Source organism: Phyllostomus discolor, chromosome 1, assembly GCF_004126475.2.
Source record: "Phyllostomus discolor isolate MPI-MPIP mPhyDis1 chromosome 1, mPhyDis1.pri.v3, whole genome shotgun sequence".
NCBI lineage: Eukaryota > Metazoa > Chordata > Mammalia > Chiroptera > Phyllostomidae > Phyllostomus > Phyllostomus discolor.
This window is the reverse complement of record NC_040903.2, coordinates 47,530,968-47,555,951: the sequence shown is the minus strand read 5'-3', so window position 1 is coordinate 47,555,951 and position 24,984 is coordinate 47,530,968. Positions and strand designations below refer to the sequence as shown.

The 24,984-nt window shown below is 43.9% G+C and overlaps 1 protein-coding gene and 1 long non-coding RNA gene across 3 annotated transcripts; one reads left to right on the top strand and one right to left on the bottom strand.

Annotated features, from left to right (window-relative positions):
- The first annotated feature begins 846 nt into the window (after positions 1–846).
- NAAA (N-acylethanolamine acid amidase) lies at positions 847–24,617 on the top strand. 2 transcript variants are annotated; one of them, XM_036022353.1, is made up of 11 exons: positions 847–1,125; positions 1,776–1,940; positions 4,346–4,472; positions 8,504–8,594; positions 12,754–12,830; positions 17,949–18,121; positions 18,270–18,332; positions 19,102–19,168; positions 19,572–19,600; positions 23,089–23,170; positions 23,818–24,617. In XM_036022353.1, exons 1-10 carry the CDS (start codon positions 917–919, stop codon positions 23,162–23,164), a joined length of 1,077 nt encoding a protein of 358 aa, XP_035878246.1. In that variant the 5' UTR covers positions 847–916; the 3' UTR covers positions 23,165–23,170; positions 23,818–24,617. The 2 variants fall into 2 exon arrangements, with proteins under 2 accessions (XP_035878246.1, XP_028363009.1); XM_028507208.2 differs by having other exon boundaries at positions 23,089–23,204.
- LOC118499828 lies at positions 1,717–8,742 on the bottom strand. Its single transcript, XR_004902377.1, has 3 exons — positions 8,610–8,742; positions 3,030–3,032; positions 1,717–1,730 (listed from the first exon to the last, which is right to left on the bottom strand). It is a non-coding gene; the product is annotated as an uncharacterized LOC118499828 (long non-coding RNA).
- Positions 24,618–24,984: the final 367 nt, after the last annotated feature.

Below are 24,984 nucleotides of genomic sequence, written 5' to 3'. Positions count from 1 at the left end.
CTGCCATACATTTACTCTATTTTACCCACAGACGACCCTGCTAGCCATTAAAAACGTCTCATCCTTACTTAAGTGGGTGATTTTCCTAAGACAACTGTTCCGTCTCCCAGATACTGGAGACTCCGAAGTCAGGGAGGACCCTTCGGGTGAAAGACTGTAGGTGGAGTTTGGATTCTGACAGCCTGGCTCTCAGCCAGCGCAAAGGCTCTCCAGCTGTGTGACCTTGGGCAACTTAACTTTTCCAAGCTTCATATTCCGCACCAAACAACAGGAATGAATTAGCAGAACCTGTCTTTGGGCTTTCTTTGGTGGTTAAATGAGATAGAGATGTCAATAATACTTGGCACGTGAATGTAACTTTTTAGCTTATTTCGTTTTTAACATAAAAGAGGTGGGCCTGTTGAACAAAATAAAAAAAAAAAACCCTCTCCTTCGTCTTATAAAATCCAGACAAACCTTTTTAGAATTTAACTATGAGCAAATGAGGCAGAGAAGGGGGGACTGTTCCCCTTCTACCGCTGTAGGACTCTCCTGCTGCCTATTCGCTACTGAAAATCATTTTCTTAACCCTCTCGAGGCCACAGTTTACATTCTCCGGGCTCACGTGGGTGAGATGGGGTGGGGAGTGGGGGCGAGCAGTCTCAGGCCGCAAAATTTAGCGCCCTCACGGGAGAGAGAGCTCGGTGGGACTCTGGCTGCGGCCGGGGCGGGAGGGATGGAGGCACCGGGGAGGTGCGGCGGGAGCAGCCGATCTGGCCGTTCCGGGTTCTGGGTTACCAGGCGGGTCAGGCCGAGTGCGGGCTCCGCCTCCAGCCCTCCCGGCACCGCCCCCGGCTCCTCCTCCTTCTCCCTCTGCGTTTCAACCAGCGCTGGCCTTGGCCGCTAAGGTCCTAATTGTGGCCACCCAGCCCTAGCCATGCAAACTGTGGGCCTGGGGGCGCGCCCGGCGCTGGCGCTGCTGCTGCTGCTGCTTTTGGCCGGAGGCGGGGTGTCTGCTGCCTCCGTGCCCCGAGATCCGCCACTCTTCAACGTGAGCCTGGACGTGGCCCCCGAGCTGCGCTGGCTACCCGTGCTGCAGCACTTCGACCTAGACTTCCTGCGCGCCACGTTGGCGCACATCCTCGGGTGAGTGCAGGCCCGGGTCTGCCAGGACAGTCTGCCCGGGTCCAAGTGCAGGAAAGCCCAGACGCACGCAGCTCACTGTGCTTGAACTGAGACTCATCACTCCTTCCCTCCCTGTGCTATAGCCTTGCCCTCCGCCCCACCCCCCTCATCCTGGCCTCGGGAGTGCCTCGGGAGTGTGGAGGGTTTGGCGGGGACCAGAACTGGTATTTGCTGTTGCTCTAGGCAGCGTCAAGGTTGGGGATGATCCCGCGTGGCTGGTTTGGCTTTCAGGTTCGGTGTCAACCAGTGGCACGCCCGTCCTCGAGACATTCCAGATCAGGGTGGCGCTTGAGACGTTGCCCCAGCCGCTCAGCTACTGAGTAGGGGACGCAGCCCACGTCCTCCGTGTGGGCCTTGTGGGCCCTCCAAGTGCGCACCTTTGGGGACTATGCACTCTCACTCTTTCTACTTCTGTGAAAGTTTTCTTTTTCTCTCCTGGAGGCTGGGGATCCGGTGGTGCGGGACCTGAGTTGTCAGCTTTCTGGGGAGGAAGGCACCGAGCACTCACCTCTAAGGATGAGAGCCTTAGATACTCCCAACCCCCCCAGACACACGCACTCCCACGCCTCCAACATCTGAACTCAAACTCCCTCGTGACTTTTCGTTTCTAGGGATACGGTCCCCAAGTGGGTCCATGCAATAATGCAAAAGGCAGTCAAGGAACTGGAAGGCTCCCTGCCCCAGCCCTACACCGATGAGATCCGCGGCATGTGTGACGTCCTGAACTTCAACCTGGCAGACTGTCTCCTCATTAACCTGGCCTATGAGTTCACCGCGTAAGTGAGTGCCCCACGCGGCGTGATTAACGTGGGCTTGCCAGGACCACCTGCCACATCTGAGTGGGAGCAGACATGTTTTCAGTGTGATGGAAACAGCGGAGACCGGGCTGCCCAGAAACCCTCCAGCACTTCCTCTTTGCCTCTGCGTAAATCTGAGCAGTAGATGCATGGGCTTCAGGCAGCTTCTCTGACCTCATCCCTGAACTTTTCCTCTACCCAAAGCCTCCTTTCCTCCCTCCACTACTCCAGGTAGCATCCCACTTTTGAAACTCTGCTCAACGTGTACTTTCCAGGAAGGTTTTGGAACTAACGCCCCTCTCATCTGGACTCCGTAGCTAAACCAGTGACCCTCCAGCCTTATAATGCAGTGGGTCGTCCTAGCACTGATTGGTCCCCTGCATTCCTTCCCCCATGTTTGTCATGCCTAGTGATCCTGACTCCTCTGTTCCCGCAGTCTGTTCCCTCCAGGGCTGGGGTCACAGGGAGCATGATTCTGGCGAATATGACCAGCCAATATCTGGTACGCTGAATGGGCATGAGTAAAACGTGGCACACAAACGTGGAAGCAACGCGGAGTGCAGGCCAATCCTAGGCAAAGTGCAGGGGGACCCTGAAGTCTCCATTGACGCATTAACAGGTCCTGGCATTAAGAGATTTGACTAGGTTTCTGCCTTCAGGATTGAACTGTTTTGCAACCAGATCAGCCTCATCTAGTAGCATCTTACAGATACTTAATGGCTTCTGGCTGCCAAAAGATGATGGAAAAAGTTCTTGAGATAAGGAAACTTTACTAACCCCCTCCTCCGGCATCTTCCTGAAACAACTGGGCAGAGTAGATTCAGATGCACTGTGACTGCCTTTTTTTTTTTTAAGGAAAGTGTTTTTGAGACACAGGGCACAAACTTGTTAAATTAAAGTGCTTTTCAATTGAACTAAGTTAATTTTGCCATGCTTCATCCCCTACCCCCATCTTTTCCCTATTCTGACATGTGGCTTTTCTCAACGGAAAAAAAAAAAAATCAATTTTCATGTTCACTTTCACCTTCTTTTGTTGGAGTCACTGATTGAAAAAGTTCTAGTTAGAACATTCTAACTTTGGAATGTGATATTAAGGTATATATTGAATTGCCTGACAAAACAAAACATAGACTCCACTAGCATCAACAAAGGATCTGTTTTATTTTCATTTCTGATGTAAGGCTTGTTGAATCAGGGTAAGACTAGCCACCCTGTATTGAGCCTGCTGGGTGCCAGGCCCTGGAGATGGCGTTACCAGTAGTGATGTGGGAACCAGGCCTCAGGGGAACGACTTGCTGAAAGTCGGGTGCATGGTGAGTGGTCCGAGCTGCTGCTGAAGGCGCGTGTGTCCCGTGAGCTGCAGTGCCTGTCCCAAAGTGGAGCCCGGCTCCCCTTGTCCCCTGTGCTTGTGGGCTGCCTCATGCAAAAACATTTGGACCTGACATGGAAGTACCGTGGTCTTGCCGGTTTTGAAAAATCATCTTTGAGAGAGATTCCTTACACTTTGCTTTAGCTACTTCCAGTGTTTTGTCAGTCCCCTCCTCCACATGAACTCTTTGAAGTTAAAATCAGAAACCTTGAAAAAAATTAAAGCCTGACCAAGCTTCCTTCTTTAAGCAAACAAAAAAAAATTAAGTAACATTTATTTTCTCCTAATTATAAAGGTATTATATAATCATTCTAGGAAATTAGTAAATATGGAAAAGTGAAAGTAACCACATCCTGTTACTCAGAAATGACCATCATTTCTTCAAGGTGTTTCCTCTCAGGTTGGTGTGGATACACACCTCCCCCCCCCCCCATGACTGGATGTGCCGTATGCAAACATTTTTTTCCCATAAATCTTCAGAGAATACAAACCTCTTCCTCTTTTCCTCAAACTACTTCTCTCTGGCTGAGGCTTTTAAAAGGATCCTTTTCTCTAAAGGGACAGGAAAAGTGCCAAGCCCCTAAAAGCTGACCATTCTACTTGCTTTTAGAAATTCATGGAACGGAGAGGTGATCTCGAGCAAGCTTTGAGCGATGTGTTGACAGACCACTCTCTGCCACACAGAGGAGTAAGCAAAGCTCAGTTCTGGCTGAGCTCGGAATGGGTCAACTTCAGATTTCGATTTAGAATGAAATTCCCCTTCAGTGTGTTTTCAATGCTGTGTGTGCCACGGGCGCGGGTCTAGTGACACTAAACACTGATGAGCTGTGTGCAGTCATATTTTCATCTTGAATTGTGAATACATAGTCTTATACAAGAATGATATAACTTATGTGTCCATTGTAAGAAATGACAATTGTGTTTTACTCTAGGGTCTTATCTTAAAAATGAAAAACTCATTTTCCTTTTTCTTATTTTTCTCATTCATTCCTGTTGGACCTTCCCCTTTTCTCAGATTCTGCACCAGTATTGTGGCTCAAGACTCCAAAGGCCACATTTACCATGGCCGGAATCTGGATTATCCATTTGGGGACTTCTTACGCAAGATGACTGTGGATGTGCAGTTCTTAAAAAATGGGCAGGTACTGTCTGTATAGCGTAGGGTTCCGAAATCTGAGTCTTACTAACCCAAGTTAGCAATCATTAGGATGGCCTACTTCTCAATATGTTATTGGTTTAAGATACAAAAACATCAAACTCCTGGAAAAACAAATCAGAAGAGAGGTTTACATCAATTATGCTTATAGAAAGAAGCGTCATCTGTTATTATTATTAAGCACCTAATTAGAGAGGTCTGTCCATATTCCTTAGGGAAATCTCTATGAGGGTGTGATCTGTTGTCCACTTATGATGCCTAGTCAGCTCTTTCCTCTGCTTTCCCATGTTCAGGCTGCTCCTGGAATAGGGGCAGGGAGTGGGGGGCTGTATGGTGTAATGGCTAGAAATACCCAACTTTGGGGTCTCACAGTCCTGGCTTTGAATCCTGCTTCTATCACTTCCTTTGTGAACCTGGGAAATCACTTAAACCCATTTTGCAGACTACAGCTCAGAAAGGTTATTAATTACATTATGGAGATAATTATAAAGGTTAAGTGAAGTAAAATCTATGCAAAGCATGTGGTAGATGCTTGATAAATGTGGCCAAGTAACAAATGGTCCTTTTACAAGTATGATTGACCCCACCACACTCTTATGTATGATCTTTAAGAAATTATACCGAAATCATTTATTGTCACCATAGTAAGGACTAGTAACACCAAACTAACACTGGTGAGCTGTATCCAGTTGTGTTACTTATTTAAACATATAATCTAATATGTACTATTGTCACGTTTCTGTGTAAACTTTTAGGGAGATAGCACTGAGTTCACTGAGTAGACATAGCATGCTATTGCTGTGAAGCAGAGTGGAGTATTCCAAAGCCAGATTTTTGGCTTTGGGAGGCATTATTTAAGGACAAGGACTATATTCTGTTTATCCTTTAAACAATTTTTTTAATTTAAGATTTTACTTATTTATTTTTAGAGAGAGGGGAATGGAGAGAGAAAGAGAGGGAGAGAAACTGAGAAACATCCATCAGTTGCCTCTCACACACCACCCACAACCAGGGGGCTGGTCCATAACCCAGGGATGTGCCCTGACTGAGAATCAAACTGGCAACCTTTTGGTTTGCCAGAGGACACCCAGCCCACTGAACCATACCAGGCAGGGCTTGTTTATTCTTTGCATGTAGAGGTTGAGTCACAAATATGAAAAACTCAGTTAGGGACTTCTGGCCAAGATGGAGGCATAGGTAGATATACTTTGCCTCCTCACACAACCAAAAGAAGGACAACAACAAATTTAAAAACAAAAAATAACCAAAACTGCCAGAAAATCAAACTGTATGGAAGTCCGACAACCAAGGAGTTAAAGAAGAAATACTCATTCAGAATGTTAGGAGGGGTGGAGATGGGTAGCCAGGGCAGAGAGGTTGCATGAGGCAAAGCTGCTAGAGGACCAAGTGGTCCCACATTTGTGTGAGGTTAAACCAGCAGGAAGAAGTGGGGAGGAAGACATACATGCAACCCAGGGTTCCAGCAGGGGAAATAAAGCCTCAAAACCTCTGGCCGTAAAAATCTGTGGGTGTTGCAGCAGTGGGAGAAGCTCCTAGCCTCACAGTAGAGTTCATTGGAGAGACCCATGAGTTCCTAGAACATATACAAACCCACCCACATGAGAATCAGCACCAGAGGGGCCCAGTTTGCTTGTGGGTAGCGGGGGAAGTGACTGAAAGCTGGCTGAGAGCAAGCAAGTGGTGTTGTTCTCTCTTAACACCACTCTGAGAGGGAACACATACTGTGCCAGAATGAGGCGATGTGGGTTGCCCCACCCTGGGAATACCTAAGGCCACTTACAAAGTAGCAGACACTCCAAGACAAAAAAAAGTGGCCCAAATGAAAGAACAGATCAAAGCTCCAAACATAGAACTAAGCTATGAAGAAATAGCCAGCCTATCAGATGCAGAGTTTGAAACACTGGTAAATGGGATGCTCACAGAAATGGTTGAATATGGTCACAAAATAGGAAAAGTGAAGGTTATGAAAAGTGAAATAAAAGAAAATTTACAGGAAACCAACAGTGGCAGGAAGGTAACCAGGTCTCAAATCAATGATTTGGATCAGAAGGAAGAAATAAACATTCAACCAGGACAGTGAAGAAACAAGAATTCAAAAAAATGAGGAGAGGCGTAGGAACCTCCAGGACAATTTTAAATGTTCCAACATCCAAATTATAGCAATGCCAGCAGGAAAAGAGGAAGAGCAAGAAATTGAAAACTTATTTGAAAAAATAATGAAGGAGGACTTCCCCAATCTAGCAAAGAAAATAGAATTCTAGAAAGTCCAGGAAGCTCAGAGTCCCAAAGAAGCTGGACCCAAGGAAGCACACAGCAAGGCACATATAATTACATTATCCAAGATTAAAGATGAGAGAATCTTAAAAGCAGCAAGAGAAAAGGAGACAGTTACCTACAAAGGAGTTCCCATAAGACTGTCAGCTGATTTCTCAAAAGAAACCTTACAAGCAAGAAGGGGCAGGAAAGGAGTATTACAAGTGATGAAAGGCAAGGACCTACATCTAAGATTACTCTATCCAGCTATCATTTAGAATGGAAGGGCAGATAAAGTGCTTCCCAGATAAGGTCAAGGTAAAGGAGTTCATCATCACTAAGCCCTTATTATATGAAATGTTAAAGCAACTTATCTAAGAAAAAGAAGATTAAAACTATGAACAGTAAAATGATAACAAACTCACAACTATCAACAACTGCTGAACCTAAAAAACAAAAACAAAAACAAACTAAGCAAACAACTAGAACAGGAACAGAATCACACAAATGGAGATCACATAGAGGGCTGTCAGCAGAGGGGGCTCTGGGAGAATGGGGGGAAAGGTACAAAGAATAAGAAACATAAAATGGTAGGTACAAAATAGACAGGGGGAGGTTAAGAATAGTATAGGAAATGGAGAAGCCAAAGAACTTACACATATGACCCATGGACTTGAACTAAGGTGGGGAGATGGTGGTGGGAGGGGGTTACAGAGTGGAGGGGAATAAAGGAAAAAAAATGGGACAACTGTAATAGCATAATCAATAAAATATACTTTTAAAAAAGAAAAGAAAATCAACACATAAAAATAAAACATCATTTACTAAATACTCATTTGGTCATCTGCTTTCACAACCAAAAAACTTTTTCTCATTAAACATTCAAATAACAGTTATGGCTGGCGTAGCTCAGTGGATTGAGTGTTGGCCTGCAAACCAAAGGGTCGCTGGTTTGATTCCCAGTCAAGGCACATGCCTGGATTATGGGCCAGATCCCCAGTAGAGGGCATGCAAGAGGCAACCACACATTATTGCTTCTCTCCCTCCCTTTCCCTCTATCTAAAAATAAATTTAAAAAATCTTTTTCAAAAAAAGGTCAAACAACACAGGTTTTCCCACATACTGCTACTTCTAGGATGGAGCTTTTTAACCTTTGTGTGGGAACCCCTCTGGTGAAGCCTGTTGATCCCTTCTCAGAATTAGGATTTAGAATACAATATAAAATACATGGGATTACAAAAACATTATGTCGAAATACAGCCATTTCAATATTATATTTTTTCTTAACACATTAAATAGTAAAATTTGGCAGTGGCTCTGATGGCTACCATAATTTCAGGATGGCGATACGTGTGCATGGTATTTCAAGATGATATATGTGGAGCATAGCAAAATAGACACGATACCGTTACATACGTGGAAATATCTGCCATTTCTGCTGGTGACAGAATAACAGACACTGCTATGATGACGTGGTTTGTTGCAAGTGTTTCTTACAGAACAAGAGAAATTTCAGTTAGAAGTCAGCACAAATACAGATGTGCCCTTTGTTTCCTATCCAAGGTCATAGGTTTGCTGAATTCTATCCAAGGTTAAACCTCCTAGAAGGCTATTTCAGGGTTTTTATTCTATTGTGTTGGAACCTTAGAAGAAAAAAATACATGGAATGGTGGAGCAAAATAAGGCAATTTCAAAGTATATTTGGTTGGAATGGTAAAATGATACCTTATTTCTTGATTTCAGATTGCATTCACAGGAACGACTTTTATTGGCTATGTGGGATTATGGACTGGTCAGAGTCCACGCAAGTTCACAATTTCTGGTGATGAACGAGGTAATCAAAATGAACTCCCAAGCATTTTTAGCTATTTCCTTGTTCAGCTTTATCCAAGTACTTCACTCACCCACCCAACAGAGCACACAGAAGAACACCTACTAGAGTCGATGGCAGGGACTTGCATTCTAGAGGGGTTGGCCGGGCAGTGTGCATGTAAGCAAGGAAGATGACTTCAGGTAGTTATAGGTGCTACCAAGAAAGTAAAACAGGACAATGTGGTAGAGTGAAGAGGTGGGGGCAGGGTGGTTACTACAGCGGGAGGGTCTGGGAAGGCCTGACTGAGGTGATCCCGGAGCCAGGTCTGTAGAGGCTGCATGGAGGGCATCCTGATGGACCTCAGTGGTGCGGCTACAGCATGAAGTAAGGAGAGAGTGAGGTGAAAGGTGGGGAGGAAGGTGAGGCCATGGTGAGTCTCACGGGGAGGAGTTTGGGTTAAGCCTGTTGGAAGCTCTTAAGAATTTTAGGCCGGGGGTGAACAGATCTGATTTATATTTTTAGCTATCACTTTGGCTGCTCTGTAGAGACTGAATTTTGTTGGCTTAAGATGGAAGCAGAAGACTATTATGAAGCTATTGCAGCACTCTAGAGGCTGTATGATGGCTTTCCATGGGCAACATCTGTCAAGCACTTTACAGCTTACTGTGTCCCTCTCACAAGCTTCCTCATTAGAGACTCACAACAGCCCTGTCACATAGGCAGGGCTGATAATATTAAACCCATTCATTATGCAGAGGAGGAAAGTGAGACTATGAGAAGAAATGACAGCTAGTGGGTGGGGGAGGTGGTTCTGAAATTGATATCACGAGTCCTGGCCCACACCTGTGTTTGTCATAAAGCCCCACTGCCATTCTCCGAATCTCAGGGGATGTCATCTAGTTCCACAATATGTGGGCAACCCAGAGACAGACAAGCACTTGTCTCTGACCTCAGGAACTTGCAGCCGAGTAAAAGAGAAGTTCACAAGGAACCTCTTAAAATGTAGTGTTGGTCATTGATGAACCCAATTGACTTCCTGTTTTTGTTTCCTTTGGTTAGGTTTATTCTTATCTTTTGACTTAAATAAGGCTTTACCAGGAAGATACTGGTTGAGTATATAGGAGTCAGTCCTTTATTCTAATGTACTCCTTCACCATTTTCTCAAATGTCAGCTATGAGTGAGACTGGTTCTCAAATGGCACTCCAACCACAGCATGACAGTTATTAAGATTTTACACAGGATGTCTGTAAACACATGTATATTTAGTAAAAAGATTGGCTTTGTTTCTGTCATTTTATAATTCAAATTGTTTAACAACCTGATTAGTAGGACCTAAGGTATGAGCAGTTTTAAAATAATGGAGCTATTTTGTAATATATACATTTAATTAAACACTGTCAAACTGCTTTGTTAAAACTGTTTAAAGCCTTATTTGAATGAAAACTCTATTTTCTTCTGCTAAGACAGAGTTGAAATGCCTGAGAAATAAGGGAGCATCTCTGGGTTGAGGGCGATAAGATGTTCTCTTCAGTTTCTGGGCGTGATGGAGAAAGCCCGCGGGGCCTCTGCCACCCTGGGAAAGGGAGCCCTAACCACCCACCCAGCCGCTGAGACCTCAGACTCCACAGCCAGCCTGCTTTGGTTTACACCTTGGTGCTGTCCCCTGCTAGCTGGGTAACCATGACCAAGGTGCTTACCCAGCCTATACCTCAGTTTCCTTATCTGGAAAGCAGGGGTGATCATTGCTGGTGTGAGGGAGAAGGGAGTTCTCGTACTTGAAGAACTCAGAGCAGGGCCTGGTGCAGAGGAAGGGCCATAGAAGCATCTCCAGGCCTGACCTCCTCTGCACCCAGGTTGGAGGACCCAACCACTGTCTCAGCGTCTCCACTCTGGTGTCTACTAAGTCTCAGACCTGGCGTGCTTCAACAGACCCCTTGCTTTTTTCTTTCCTTCTTTTCTTGCCTCCACCCAAATCTGTTCCTCTCTCGGTTTTCCATGCCTTAGGAAATGGCACTTCTAATCAACCAATTCTACCAGGAGAATTCTTTGACCCTTCACTCCTCAAATCTTATCAGCTCTGCCACCAAAACTAGACTGTCCCTGACCATTCTGTCTGCCTTCACTGCTAGGCTCACTGCCATCACACCTGCACTGCTGCTGTCCCTGGTCCTCTGGTCGCCCTGCTTCTCACCCTTCTATAATTCTTTCCTCATCTAGCAGCTAGCAGAATCAGGCTGTTCCTCTGTTTAAATCCTGCAGTGACTTTCCTTTACACTTATAACCAGTCTGAAGTCCTGACTCTGACCTCAGAACTCTGTACCTCATTTTATGACTATCTCCTTCTCCTTCCCTCCCTCCACCTGCCCCATCAGCATTCATTCTTCCCCTGACATCTGTCAGCCTTGCTCCTGCCTTAGCTCCCGACACCCACACCCCCTGGAATGCTCATCCTAGCTCAGATGTTCACAACGCAGACAGGCTGTCCTTACATTCTTCTTGAAAGAAATGTTCCCTTGTCACTCATGATTACATTGTCCTGTCTTATTGTCTTTGTTCGAGTTACTCACATCTTGTTTGTTTAATGGTTTGGTCACCTGAGCACAAAGTCAAGAATCTTTTGTAGAAATAAATGGCAAAAACTTATTCAAAGGTGCAAACCAGATACACAAATAGACACCACCCAGGGTGTTCCAAAGAAGAAAGAGTTTTTATAGTAAAGAGTACATTCTTGAGAAGAACGACTCAAGCATTCTTAGCCTCTGCATTGGTCAGAGATGGCAGTCTTCCAAGTGTCAGGGTTCTGGATGATGGATGTCCGGCTGCCCAGACCTGTGGACATTCCTTTTGAAGTTCTCCACAGAGTCATCTGTAGGATATATCTACATTCCATATCTATGTCTGTCTGTCTGTCTATCTACCTACCTACCCACCCACCCCAGCATTGATACACGGCTAAAAAGATCAAATGTTTAAGTTCCCTGGCTAGTTAAAGCAGGAATAGAATTGTTTCTTCATGCCTCAGCCTCCTTGGTTTTAGTAATTTAGCAGTTTTATTGTTTCATTCTTTGCTCAGTACACTACATTCTCCTGTTTACTGTTGAATGGAAGGGTCTGGACCAAGTCAGGGTATGGCACTGTTTCACGAAAAGGACGTGTAAGTAAAGTGGCCCCCAAGTGCCAAAGGAGCTGAGAGGCCAGAGAAAGAAGCAGGCAAGTCCAGCTTGTTAGTTTAAAGAGTTTTAACTGGGAACTTACAGAAACGCTCTCCTGGGTGGCAGAAGAAAGGCTGGATCATCCCCCAGACCATCTGTTTTATACACTCTGAGAAATGGACCTACATACTCCAAAAGAATGTGGGGCTGATCGAGGGAAAGAAAGGGACCAGACAGTAGGCACTGTGGTGCTAGGGTGAGTTAACAGATAGATAACACCCAGGGCACTTGCCCTTGGGCACTCTGCCCCTGAGGAGGGACTAAATGGTGGAGGAAGGTTAACAGCAGTCCACCAACAGCCTGGACCCTCTGTGCACATTCCAGAGTTCCACCAGGGAGAAGGGGAGGGGGGTCAAGGGTTCTGGTGGATTCGTTTCAGATGCAGTCAGCTTTTCAAGATGGAGTCAGCTCTATCTGAACAACCACATAGTAGGTGTCCAATGCTCATTTCTTGAATGAAAATTATTCTTTCAAAATAAACCCCCTACAGAGATTTTTAAAGATGTTAAAAAGTAATTTTGAGAAATGATGGTGAATTTGTATTTTTTAAAAAAATGTGAGCCCGAATCAAACTTAAAAGTTCTGAAAAATATGTATTCTCTACAGTCTTCGTAATACATACTGAACCACTTCTCACAGTAGCTCCATAACTTTACTTTGCCTGAGGTAGTTAATAGAGTGATTTCCTTTAATATAATTATCATTGTTCCAGCACCAGAAATTCTGTGCATAGACATGATACACATGTACACACACACACACACACACACACAGAACACAGAATCTTTGGGGCCTAGAAACAACACTTTTAGCTTCACCTTCGAAAACTGTATGCATGCAAAATCACTCTTCATCCACCAACCTTTCTCCCCCATCAGCTTATGCTATGGAAAAGAAACAAGACTTAAGGAATTTTTTAAAGTGGCAGTGATTTGTGTATATGTTTATTGTTCCTTCCACTCGGCAGATAAAGGCTGGTGGTGGGAGAATGTGATCGCTGCCTTTTTTCAGAAACACTCTCCGATCAGCTGGCTTATCCGCACCGTGAGTATATTGACTGTTGAGCCCACTGTGCTCTGACTTCATCTTCTAAACTGTGTCCCTGCTGTGATACTCTGTCATTTAACGATGTTGTTCTTAATGTAAGAAGCTCCTGAAAAGGATGAGCATCTAAAAGTTGGCTGAGGGCATATCAACCATTTGGATCATAAGTGTCAAAGATAAACAAAGCTGGACACTAGTTAAAGTGGTAAGGACAGATTGTAGTCAATAGGATAATACTGCAATAGGGAAAAGGGTCCTGCATGAACTGCACTCAACTTCAATTTATAGAGAGGTACCTGGGTGTTTGAAAAAGAGAAAGAGGGAGTAGGGAGGGGTGATGGGGGCATGGCACAGTCAGAGAAGTGACAAACTACAAAAAGCTGAGAACAGAGGTTGCTCCTATAAAACGTGTCTGAGTTTGCTAACTCGTAGGCTCCTTCCCTCCAGCAGAGGCCGGGAAGCGGGGGCGGGATCCTCAGGTGCTGGCTGGAACAACATCACATTCTTTTGGCGCTGTCCAGGGAGGAAAGCTTTCATCTACTCTTCTAGGCTATTCTGGCTGATCTAACAATCAAATTGACATAAGACAGATGAGCAGGAGAAAAAAATTAAAGTTTAGTAACTTCTATACCTCCTGTATACATGCAAGACACCCAGGAAAACTGAGGAACTCTCACCAAGGTGGTGGAAGCCATTACCTTATATACCACATTCAACTACAGACAAAAGGATATGTTGCGGGTGGTGACTCAGTTATGGCAGGTAACCAGGAAGAGCACAGCAAACAAGAGTAAGATTTTTAACAGATTGGTAGTTACAAAATAGTCACGGGGATGTAAACTACAGCATAGGAAACATAGTCAATAACATGGTAATAACTGTACGGTGCCAGGTGGGTACTAGAAATATCACAGGGAACACTTTGTAAAGTATATGATTATCTATCACTATGCTGTATACCTGAAACTAATACAAAATAATATTGAATGTAAACTGTGATGGAAAAAATTTTAAAATAAAAAAGTGAGATTTTTATGCAGGGTTAAGCCCAAGCCTTGTCCACTGATAACAGATTCTAGAGATTTAGATACCTTCATCCTCAGAGACACCCTCACAGATGGGGCATTCCCTTACCAATGGAAATGTCTCTCACAAAAGCATAACTTCTACCTGGTTTTCAGAGCTTCTGCAACATCTGGTGTTTCTTGAAAATAACCAACTTAAAATAATCCTTATGCCAAAGAGACACATTTTGGGGTGGCAAAGTCTACTTCCCTACAGCAGCCTTGAGTTTTCTCTGGCATTCACTCTAACCGGGGCTGGGGTCATTATAGGGGGGTGGCCTTGAGCTGTTAGAAACTATGTTAGTGTTTGTTCTAGTCTTTTTGGGCCAAGATGAAGGCCTGGTCAAGAGGAGGGCTCAGAGGAGGCTGGCTAGCGTTTGGTCAAGGAGAGAATCTTTGTCATAGGCCAGACTTTTCCACAATAGCTGGTTGAGATAAGAGATAATATGCTTTTCTACAGATAAATAGTTGTGCCCCCTGCCTTAGACTCTCCGTTAGCAAATGTTCTGCTTAACAAAACAGATGCATTAGAAGGCAGCTCCACACACACACACACACACACAGAGGAGCATCTGCTTCACAGGACCTGTTCGACAGCAGCGCTCCAGGCCACGTGTACATTGTCATCGACCACAGAGCGCTTGCCTTCAACAGCACATCTCTGCTGCAAGGATCTGGCTCTGCCTGGCTTGGCCTGTTCGTCCTTCTCTGTGTTACTCTGAATGGTCTAGCCCCTCTGCACTTGCAGTTCTCCTGAACTTTTTGCTTGGGTACCCCCTGAAGATGTTGACAGACTATGCGTCCTTCACATATTCTTCAAATGACTTCCAAATTTTTTTCATTGGAAGATTAAAAAGCTGCAAAACCAATCCAGTGTATTATAAATGTTGATATTTAAAAATAAAACTATAATTTAAATCTATCCAGTGGAATTTGAACACCAAAATGATTTAAAACAATTTTAGATATACTTTATATAAAATGAAATGCACAGATATTAAGAGTTTAGTTCATGTCTTGACAGTTGTACACACTCGTATAGCCATCCCTGTAACCACCACCAAGACAAAATTCAGAACATGTGTAAATCCCTGGGGATTTCCCTCATGTCCTTTCTAATCAATGCCCACCCTCCTCTGACACACAACCTCCCCCCAGAAAGCCACTCTTCGACTTCTTTCACTACAGAAAAGTTTGCCTGTTCAAGAATTCCTATAAATGAAATCATAATATGTGAACTCTATTTCCTTCACTCAGCATAATGTTGTTCAGATTTATCTGTGTTTTGTGTCACTCGCTCATTCCTTTTATTATTGAAGAATACTCAATTCTACAAACATGCCAGTGCTTACACATGTTCTAACTGGTAGACATTGGGTTGTTTCCAGTTTCGGGTTGTTGTGAATAACCTACTGTAGAAATTGTTGTAAGAATATTTTTTAATTGTATTTTATTGATTATGCTATTACAGTTGTCCTGATATTTCCCCCTATGTCCCCCTCCACCCAGCACCCCCACTGCCTCAGGCAATCCCCCCACCATTGTTCATGTCCATGAATCATGTGTATAAGTTCTTTGGCTACTCCCTTTCCTATACTGTACTTTACATCCCCATGGCTATTCTGTAGCTATTTCTTTATACTTCTTAGTCCCCTCACATCTTCATTCATTCCCATATACCCCCCTCCCATCTAGCAACCATCAAAATACTCTCTGTATCCATTATTCTGTCTCTATTCTTCTTGTTTGCTTAGTTATTTCTTTAGATTCAATTCTTGATAGATGTGTATTTTTGCCATTTTACTGTTCATAGTGTTGATCTTCTTTTTAAATGGGTCCCTTTAACATTTCATATAATAATGGTTTGGTGATATTGAACTCCTTTAGTTTTTTCCTGTCTGGGAAGCTCTTTCTCTGCCCACCAATTCTAAATGATAGCTTTGCTGGGCGGAGCAATCTTCGTTGGAGATCCCTGCTTTTCATGACTTCAAATATTTCTTGCCAATCCCTTATAGCCTGCAAAGTGTCTTTTGAGAAATCAGCTGACAATCTTATAAGAACACCCCTGTAGCTAACTAAGTGCTTTTCTCTTGCTGCTTTTAAGATTTTATCTTTATCTTTAGGCTTTGACATTTTAATTATTATGTGTCTTAGAATGGGCCTCTTTGCATCCATCTTGTGTGGGATTCTCTGTGCTTCCTGGAACTGAATATCTATTTCCTTCACCAGATTAGGGAAGTTTTCTTTCATAATTTTTTTCAAATAGATTTCCAATTTCTTCCTCTTTCTCTTCTCCTTCTGGTACCCCTATGATGCAAATGTTGGACCTCTTGAACTTGTCCCAGAGACTGCTTATATTGTCCTCATTTTGGGGGGTTCTTTTTTCTTCTCCTATTCTGCTTGATTGTTTTTTGCTTCCTTATGTTCCAAATCATTGATTTGATTCTCGGCTTTATCTACTCTGCTGTTACTTCCCTATAAATTGTTCTTTATTTCAATTAGTGTATCCTTCATTTCTGAGTTGATCTTTTTTATGTTGTTGAGATCCACAATGTTCCTTGAGCATCCTTATAACCAATGTTTTGAACTCTGCATCTGATAGATTGCTTATCTCCATTTTGTTTAGCTCTTTTTCTGGAGTTTTGATCTGTGCTTTTCATTTGGGCTCTCTCTTTGTCTCCTCATTTTAGCAGTCTCCCTGTGTTTGTTTCTATGTAGCCACTTTGACTCCATGTCATGGTAGTGTGGCCTAATGTAGTAGGTATCCTGTAGAGTCCAGTGGCACAGCCCCCACATCACCCAAGCTGGGTACTTCAGATGCACCCTTTATGTGGGCTAAGTACATCCTCCTCTTGTGGTTGAGCCTTGGTTGCTATTGGCAGGTCAATAGGAGGGATTTACCCAGACCAGTCAGCTGCAAGGATTGGCTGTGACCACTTACCACCAACCTCCACCCTGTGTGGAGGATCATCTATATAGGGGTGGAGTGGTGGTGCTCCAATGTGGTCTCTAGCTATCCACTGGTTGCACTGGCTCTGGGGTTTCCTGCGGGCCACGGTCAGTCCCCACCTGTGTTTTGTCCTGGGCCACCCTACCTGAGCTATAAAGCAATATGAGATGGCTGCTGCCTGTGCTGATATTGGAGATTCCCAGGTGAAGCCAACCTGTCAATCTAGGCTAGCTGCTGGTAGTGCCAGGCCTGGGGCTTACTGAGGCCAGCTTTGCTTGTTTGAGAGGATTTAGGAAGTTGTGCAGCATGAGCCAAGACCAGTCATTCATATGGAAAAGCAGCTTGGGTGGGCTGGTAAGTCTGGTTGGGCTAAGTCTCTGGGGATCTCCAAGGCAGATCAAACAGTGTTGATGGAGTCTCAGATATGGCACCAGCTTGCTGGCTGTGTGGGGGGAGGGTTTAAAAAAGGAACAATGGCTTCTGCTTGCTTTGATACCAGACACTTCAGTTTCTCCCAGTATGTTACTGGTACCCTTCAAGTTGCTACCCCAGTGCTGGAGCTCAGAGGGAGTGAGTCTGAGTAGGTGAATCCATATGGGGGTTCTTTAAGAGGAACTGCTTAGGCTCCAGAAGTTTCCTCCACCAACTTAATCCCTGCTGGTTTTCATGTGCTGAATTTTTATCCAGCACATGTGGGTGTGAGACTAGCCCATTCCACGTCTCCACCTCTCCTGCCAGTCTGGATGGATGTGGTTTCTTTAATTCTGTAGTTGTCAGATTTTCATTCAGCTCTATTTCTGATGGTTCCCACTGATGGTCGTCCTATATTTTATTTCATTTTGATGTGTTTGAGTGAAGGGGTGACATGTCTGCCTATGTTGCCATCTTAACTGGAAGCTCGTACAAGTCTTTTTGTGAGCGTATGTATGCATTTCACTTGGGTCTGTACTTAAGAATGAAATTGATGTGTCAAAGGTAGATGCATAATTAATTGAAGTATATAAATTAAAGCCATACAATTAATCTTTTTGAAGTCTACCCCACACTGATTTTAGTATATTCACATGTATGATGATGCTAATGCAGGATTGTCTTTCTGCGCAGACCCTGAGTGAATCAGAAAACTTTGAAGCAGCTGTTCGCAAATTGGCCAAGACTCCCCTTATTGCTGATGTGTATTATATTGTCGGAGGCATGTCTCCCCGGGAAGGAGTGGTCATCACGAGGAAACGAAATGGCCCAGTGGACATCTGGCCTCTGGATCCTTTAAATGGAGCGTAAGTACAATTAAAGGCTGTGGTCATTTTACATTAATAATCTTTTTTTAAATAGGTGAAACTGGAGGTGTTTTCTATTTTTATATATCCCTTCTTTAGTTATGACTCCAATGACCTTGATGAGATAAGATGATGTGCTCTGTTGTAGGTGGTTCCGAGTTGAGACAAATTATGACCACTGGAAGCCAGCACCTGAGAAGGATGACCGAAGGTAGGGCTCTGTCTGGTGTCCAGTGTTTTCTTGTGGGCAGTAGGGTGTGCCCCTCCTATTACAGGAACCGAAGAGGACTACAGGTGCTGTCCCCTCCCCGAAAATACACCTGGGGCCCCTTGCCAGTGCTGGATCAGGCTGGGAGAGTATAGTGGGTGGTGCGGGACACAGGGGAGCACCTCTTGGCCATTGCTTGGGTTTTGGGAGGGTAAGGTTGTCCCTGGCTTCGGGGTCAGAAGCCCTAGATTCCACCACCAGCTCTGTTAACGGCTCACTAGATGGCCTTTGGGCCTGTGTTCGCCCATCTGTAAAAGGAGAAGATAGAGCCAGATTCATGGTTTTCTATGTATGACTTTTTTTTTTGAAGGAAAACACTTTCACACTTAAGTAAATAAGTAAACAGTTGGAGACTTTCATTGTAGCTTCCAATTTTGAAACTTCTATAATTTTAAGTCAGTGTGTCCCCAAAGAACAGGTATTTCTCTGTGGCTTTACTGCTCCCCCACCCGGGGGTTTGCCCGCAGCTTTGCAGTTCTGCAGGGTTTCCAGCAGCCTGGCTTCCTTCAGCAGACGGGGCTCCTGGGCCGACTGTTGAAGTCATTCCACCCCAGGGGCCTGGGGCTAGGGAGGAAACCTGCTTGGGGGCCAGACCTGTTTTGAAGAAGGGAGATCATGAGACTAGGCCTCACGCTGAGACCCCCAAAATAAGAACTGGTGGGACTGAGGGTTTCCTGAAGTGCCAAGTGAACTTTGACCACTGTCTTTACAGAACACCAGCCATCAAAGCCCTTAATGCCACAGGCCCCGCAAACCTCACCCTGGAGGCCCTCTTCCAGGTAACTTGTACTGGGATGTCCGGTTTTTGCTCAGAATGTTTGATGTCTGTTACAAGTGATTTCAGAAATATTCTCTTCTGGAGTCAAGTAAAGGTCGTAGATGCAAATGCTGGAGTAAGAATTTTGCCTGAAAGAACACATTACAAAAAGTGTCAGATGACATTTTCTGAACTTGTTTCTGTATAGGTTAAATTATCCATGTTCACCTATGGTTTTCTGCATGTTAGGAAAAGGTACAGATGTAATTAATCTGTGTTCATTGTTTCAAAGGAGAAAGGATTCAGAAGTCTGAAACTCTGTCACTCTGAGATAAAGTGTTAAGTGGTATTATTCTTCCTATGGATATTCTACATGTATTTCTTCTCTGTCTAATAGTTTTTATAATATGATTTTTTCTATGCAGGTTTTGTCTGTGTTTCCGGTTTATAACAAGTAAGTAACATCTGTTCACCCCCGTTCACACGACAGCCCAGAAATCGGACTCACGGGCTCTCTGGCTCGGCATGGGTGTGAGGGCTCCTGTGGAACCAGCTTTCTGGGGCTGTGGGGACGGCAGTGAGCACAGCAAAGCCTCTGCCCTCTCGGGACTAGCGTTCTACTGACTGGGAGGGGCAGGAAAACAAACATACCATAAGACAGGTGGGAAGTCCACGAAGAAAAACAAAGGTAAAGAAAAACCAAGAGATGTTTTTATCCTATGTCAGTTTGGTAGCTTGCACTGTTGGGAGCTCCTTAATTTCTCTCTTAGAACTAAACTGTAGGCAGCTTTGGCTTCCCTTTGTCTTCCTGGGGAGGTTCTGCTACCCCATGCTCATTCCACACATGTTTAGTGTCTCAGTTCTTATGCCCTTGATAATCTACAGCCTGGGGTTTTACCCACTTACTTTTCTGGTGAACCACTGGGCTGTCACTACCATGGCCATAAGAATCTTCATTAAACCTGAGAGGCAGCCAGCACCAAACTTGTACAGGAAACTGTGAAGGCCCACTGTCGCCATCACAGCAGCGCTGCGGAGCCCACCAGCCAGCTTGTCATTGTCCCCCTCCAGGTGGTGCCTGATTGCCTTACACCTGAGACCTGCTCATTAGCAGTGCTGACACCTTTTGCTTATGTGGTGGGACTTAACTTACTAAAAATAAAAGAAGAAGCAACTGCAAGTCAATACAGAGTTTTAGCTCCTTCCTATCAGTAAATTCCCAAAACCAGCCTTTCCTACTTACTCATCATTCTCACTTCTGCTTTCTCCAAGACAGGAATATCAAAATAGTATTCTTCAACCCTGGCTGGTGTGGCTCAGTTGGTCAGAGCTTTGTCCCATAAATCGAAAAGTTGCAGGTTTGATTTTCGGTCAGGGCACCTCCCCAGGTTGTGGGTTTGATCCTGGCTGCAGCATGTACAAGAAGGCAACCCATTGATGTTTCTCTCCTGTTTCTCTGTTTCTCTCTTTCCCTCTCTCTCTCTTTTTCTCTCTCTCTCCCTCCTCCCTTCCTCTTCCTCCTTCTCCCTCCTTTCCTTTCTTTCTCTCTAAAAGCAATTTAAAAAATGTCCTCAGCTGAGGAATTTTTAAAAAAGTATTCTTCAAGAAATAGCCTAAAGCTAACAAAACCTATAAAGTGATTTTTAGTTTCAAATACCCAATGGATTTTTTTTCTTTGAAACAATCCTCTTTTACACAAACACAAACTAGGAGTTTTCCTGATGGCCTCTAGAATAACTTTTGTGTATGGGTGCTTGAAGACTTATGTATAATGACTATTCTAAAACTGGAGTTATTTATTTTTACTTCATACGGTAATAGGAATATATCTTCAAAATACCTCTTTGAAAGTTTTTTTTAAATAGCCTGATAAAAAATTAATGCTAAAAAGTTTATTTCATAAACAATATTATAACGGCCAAATACAGAGAAACAAAACTCCCTAGGCTGTCAGTATTTTACCAGTCTGCCAATGAGGTGTTTGAGGAGCAAGTTGAACCCCAGTGTTTGGTGGGGAGCAAAAGAGAAACAAAAGACCCCCCGATCTGTAGCATGTATTAGGTTCCATGGTGCACATACTCCTACCTGGCCTATTTCGAGCTTACGATTGGCTCATAAACATCTTGCGTGTTCAATGATGGCTGTCACCAGCCTGGAGTAGCCAGCCCCGAAGGCACCTTGACTGGACCCCTTCTGGTAGGGCACAATTTTGCTCTCTCAATATTCATCTGGAAAATAGGCATTAAAGGCCTGTTTTTGTATTCTTATAGTTGTTAAAAAATTATGACTATGTCTTTTAAAATTAGTATTATAATAAAATACTTTTCTTTATTTTAATAAAGCATTTCCATGCTGTGTATAACCGCTATATTTTTTTTATTCCTTACCTGAGCATATATTCTTTGATTTGAGAGACAGAGAGAGAAATATCCATCAGTTGCCTGTTTTATGCGTCCTGACCAGGAATCTAACCTGTGATCTTTCAGTTTACAGGATGATGCTCCAAGCAACTGAGCCACACCAGCCAGAGTAATAACCCCTATAATGTTAAATTGCCGCATAGTCAATTGAATGTAGTATAATTGAGTTAAGCATTCTCCAATTTTTAGTTTTTTCTCTATGAAAGCTCTGAAATAAATATATCTGTGCAATACCCCCCTGCTTTTGGATATTTCCCTTGCCTGAATTTCTAGGCATGGGGTTGCTGAGTTAAAAAGGCTGTGAATGTTTAAATGGCATCTGAAATGTTTTATTGAAGTGGAATTATTAGATATTATAAACAGCCTACAGACTAAGTATAATTGAAAGCCCAAGAGGAATTGCATTTAATGGATAATTACCACTGAGCCAGGATTAACACAGGTCCCGGACTCTCAGGCCCTTTGTGTTTGAGGTTAATAGAGATGAGTCTGAACAGAAGTTAGCTCTATCCTGCCCCCTTGTGCTGTGCTGCAAAATTACACTTACCTGCAACAGAATTCCATCTTCTGCTGTGACCAAAAGAGAAAATTTTAAAACTGTGACCGAGAATAGAATTATGACTAAGGTAAATAAGCAGCCAAAATCTTATTCAGGGAACATCCACATGCTTGGACAAGCTCTGCAGGTGCTCATAGTGCTTTCTTCAACTGGGTGTACGATTCAGCTGTAGGGCCACTAAATCTGCCCACTCCTGAGTAACCCAGCTCCAGTTCTTTGAACATGCATTCCAGCTGGTGCCCAGCACAAGCAATAGGTGAAGAGAGTGAAAGGAAGGGGTCCCTTGTGCGTGTGCACACCTGGCTCATGTTCTTCAGGTCTCCTGTTTTGCAGAATGTTGAGTAAATGACATTGCACTTTCCATCCCCTGTCTTGACCCCTGAGCTTTAGAAATGCTGCCCTGGCCTTCCTCTGACCCTCCCTTAGTATGAGGATTCCTCTGGGTCAGGGGCATTTGCCCACCCGATCTGGCTTAAATACCTAGGACCCTGAAATTCTCTGCCTAAACAGTACTAAGCTCTTGTGGCCCACTTCTGTGGGTGGAGTGCAGCCATTGTGGACAACCTGTGGGCCTGGCGGGTGGCCCACAGGTTGCTGGGGGTCATGTGTGAAGCCTAAATGCAAAGGCGCAGGTGTCCACATATGTGCCCCTGTGGGGTAGGGCAGAGAGAGGGGTGAGTGAGGGCCAAGGCCTGCTCTTCCTCACTGCCACAGCATGGAACTCTGAGTGCGAGAAGTTTAAATTTGAACTTGGCCTTTCACAGTGTTGTCAAAACAGGAGGAAAGAACACCTTGAATGTGTGGTTGCTTGAATTTTAAATTTTAAATATTCTCATATATATGGGCCTCTACTTGTATTCTTGTCTTAGGTCACAAGTGTTAGGGAAGGGCTTGTTTTTTTTTTTCTTCTTTGGGATATTAGGGAAATTATGCATATGTAAAAACTTCTCTTATTATTTTCAGCCTCACGGTTTATACTACAGTAATGAGTGCTGCCAGCCCAGAGAAGTATATGACGCGGATCCGAAACCTGGATTAGAAGGAAGTAAGCAGAAGAGTGAGTTCACCTGCTTTGAAAGGTTTGCTAAAGTTTATTTGAGAGGAGGGGGGAGGGGTGGGTGTGTGCTGGTATTTCTCACAGAAGGTGTTAACATACCTAACATGTATGCACATGTGATATTTTTGGACAGGCATCTAGCATATGATTGTCATTTGTGTCAGATGAATGTCAATATGAGTTGTTTCTTTTGAATCGTCTGTATGGCACCCAGAGCCCTTTGCTGCCTTATTAAAACCTGCTCTCAGGGCAAGGGGTTATCCCTTCACTTACCTGAGAGGAAAATGTCTGGTGAGACTCATATGTCCCCAGAGTGACCGTGAGGTAGGCCCATCACCTTTGCAGCAAAAGACAGATACTGAGGGCAAAGGGTGCCAGCAGAATTTGTTTTAGGCATCAGTGAGCTAATAGGTGAGAGGAAGGACTAGAGGAACGACTTGAGGAAAGAGCCAGAATCCTTTCTGCTGTCCCCGAAACCTTCTGGGCAGCCACCTATTAAGAGGACATCTTTCCCTGTTGCAAGGATCTTCTGGAGTTTGTAAACCTGGCTTGATAAATATAGTCATTCACATATCATGGGGATGTTAAAAATTAGTGTTTGGATTAAGTGCATTATTTTTTTTCTTCCTTTACAGGTGATTTTTTAAAAAATGGAATTCTTGAAGAACTGCACTTTAAAAACTAAAACAAAGTGAAAGTATTGTATTATTTTATGGACAATGCAGGCTCCTTCCTCATTAAACTTTTCAACCACGTGAACTGGGGAGCGGGAGGATCACTTTGGAGCTTGTTTTGATAAAATGGGCAACAGGCGTCTGGCACTCGCTTCCCTTTACGCGTTTATCCCGCCCCTCCCCCAGCTTTGTCTGTCCGGGCTCGAACGACCAACTCAAAAGTAATTGGTCTCAGTGGTCGAACCATATGCCAGCTTCTCACCAAAACATAGCTATGTTGTTATACCTAAGCTTATAAGGAAGTGAGCTCTTCGTTCATTATGAAGTGTTTCTGGAAGAATCTGAGAAAAAAAGATTCTACTCAAAGAAATGGAGAGCTCTCATTGGAACAGAGCCTGTTTGAATATTTGTTAGTCTGATCTTTGATCATGTAATTCCATGTGACGGGATTCTCATTTTTGATAATGTTTCTAACATGATGTACCTCCGTTTTCTAAATAGCTACTTCCTTACTTTTTTAAAGCAATATGCAACCAAATAATTTCTGATGGTCACTTATCGCTAGTTAATAAAATGCTGAAAAAGATGGTGAGGAAAATTAAAGTTGCCAAGACACTTAGTGGTGTGTTCTTATATCCTAAACAGCTGTCCCGAGGAAGCAGGCCTTATAGATGTTAAGTGTCAGGATTCAAAAGAGCACACAGCTGCTTTGTAGAATTTGACTTTTTTTCACATGTATATGAAAGAAACTTCTTTGGGGATGAAGTCAGAAAAGTCTAAGTGCCTGAGTGGTGGAGCTGATCAGATGGCCTTGTTTAGCATACCAGCGGAAGGAAGGGGACCGGCACATGGAGAGGGCAGTGTTAGCTGGTCACGGGTCCCCCTGCCCCACCGTGCTGCAGGCCTCTCTGGTCGCCCAGAACATTCTGCTGCTTCTTGGACAGTGTTGGGTTGACATTAAATTTCCATCGTCCAGTGCCCTCTTTAAAATCAAATATCAAGAGTAATTTAGTCATGCTGGACATACCACACTGCCACTGACCAGAAGTTTCTACTCAGTCACATTTCATTCTTGCTTTCTTGAAAATATACCATGAGTTTTGAATGGAAATTTGGGGAATGCCCTAA

Bases quoted from the DNA above. Each gene is read 5' to 3' on its own strand.
- NAAA (XM_036022353.1), top strand. From the start codon at position 917: ATGCAAACTGTGGGCCTGGGGGCGCGCCCGGCGCTGGCGCTGCTGCTG. The intron at 4,473-8,503 runs GTACTGTCTGTA...TCTTGATTTCAG, and splicing joins AGTTCTTAAAAAATGGGCAG to ATTGCATTCACAGGAACGAC. The intron at 18,333-19,101 runs GTAGGGCTCTGT...CTGTCTTTACAG, and splicing joins CCTGAGAAGGATGACCGAAG to AACACCAGCCATCAAAGCCC.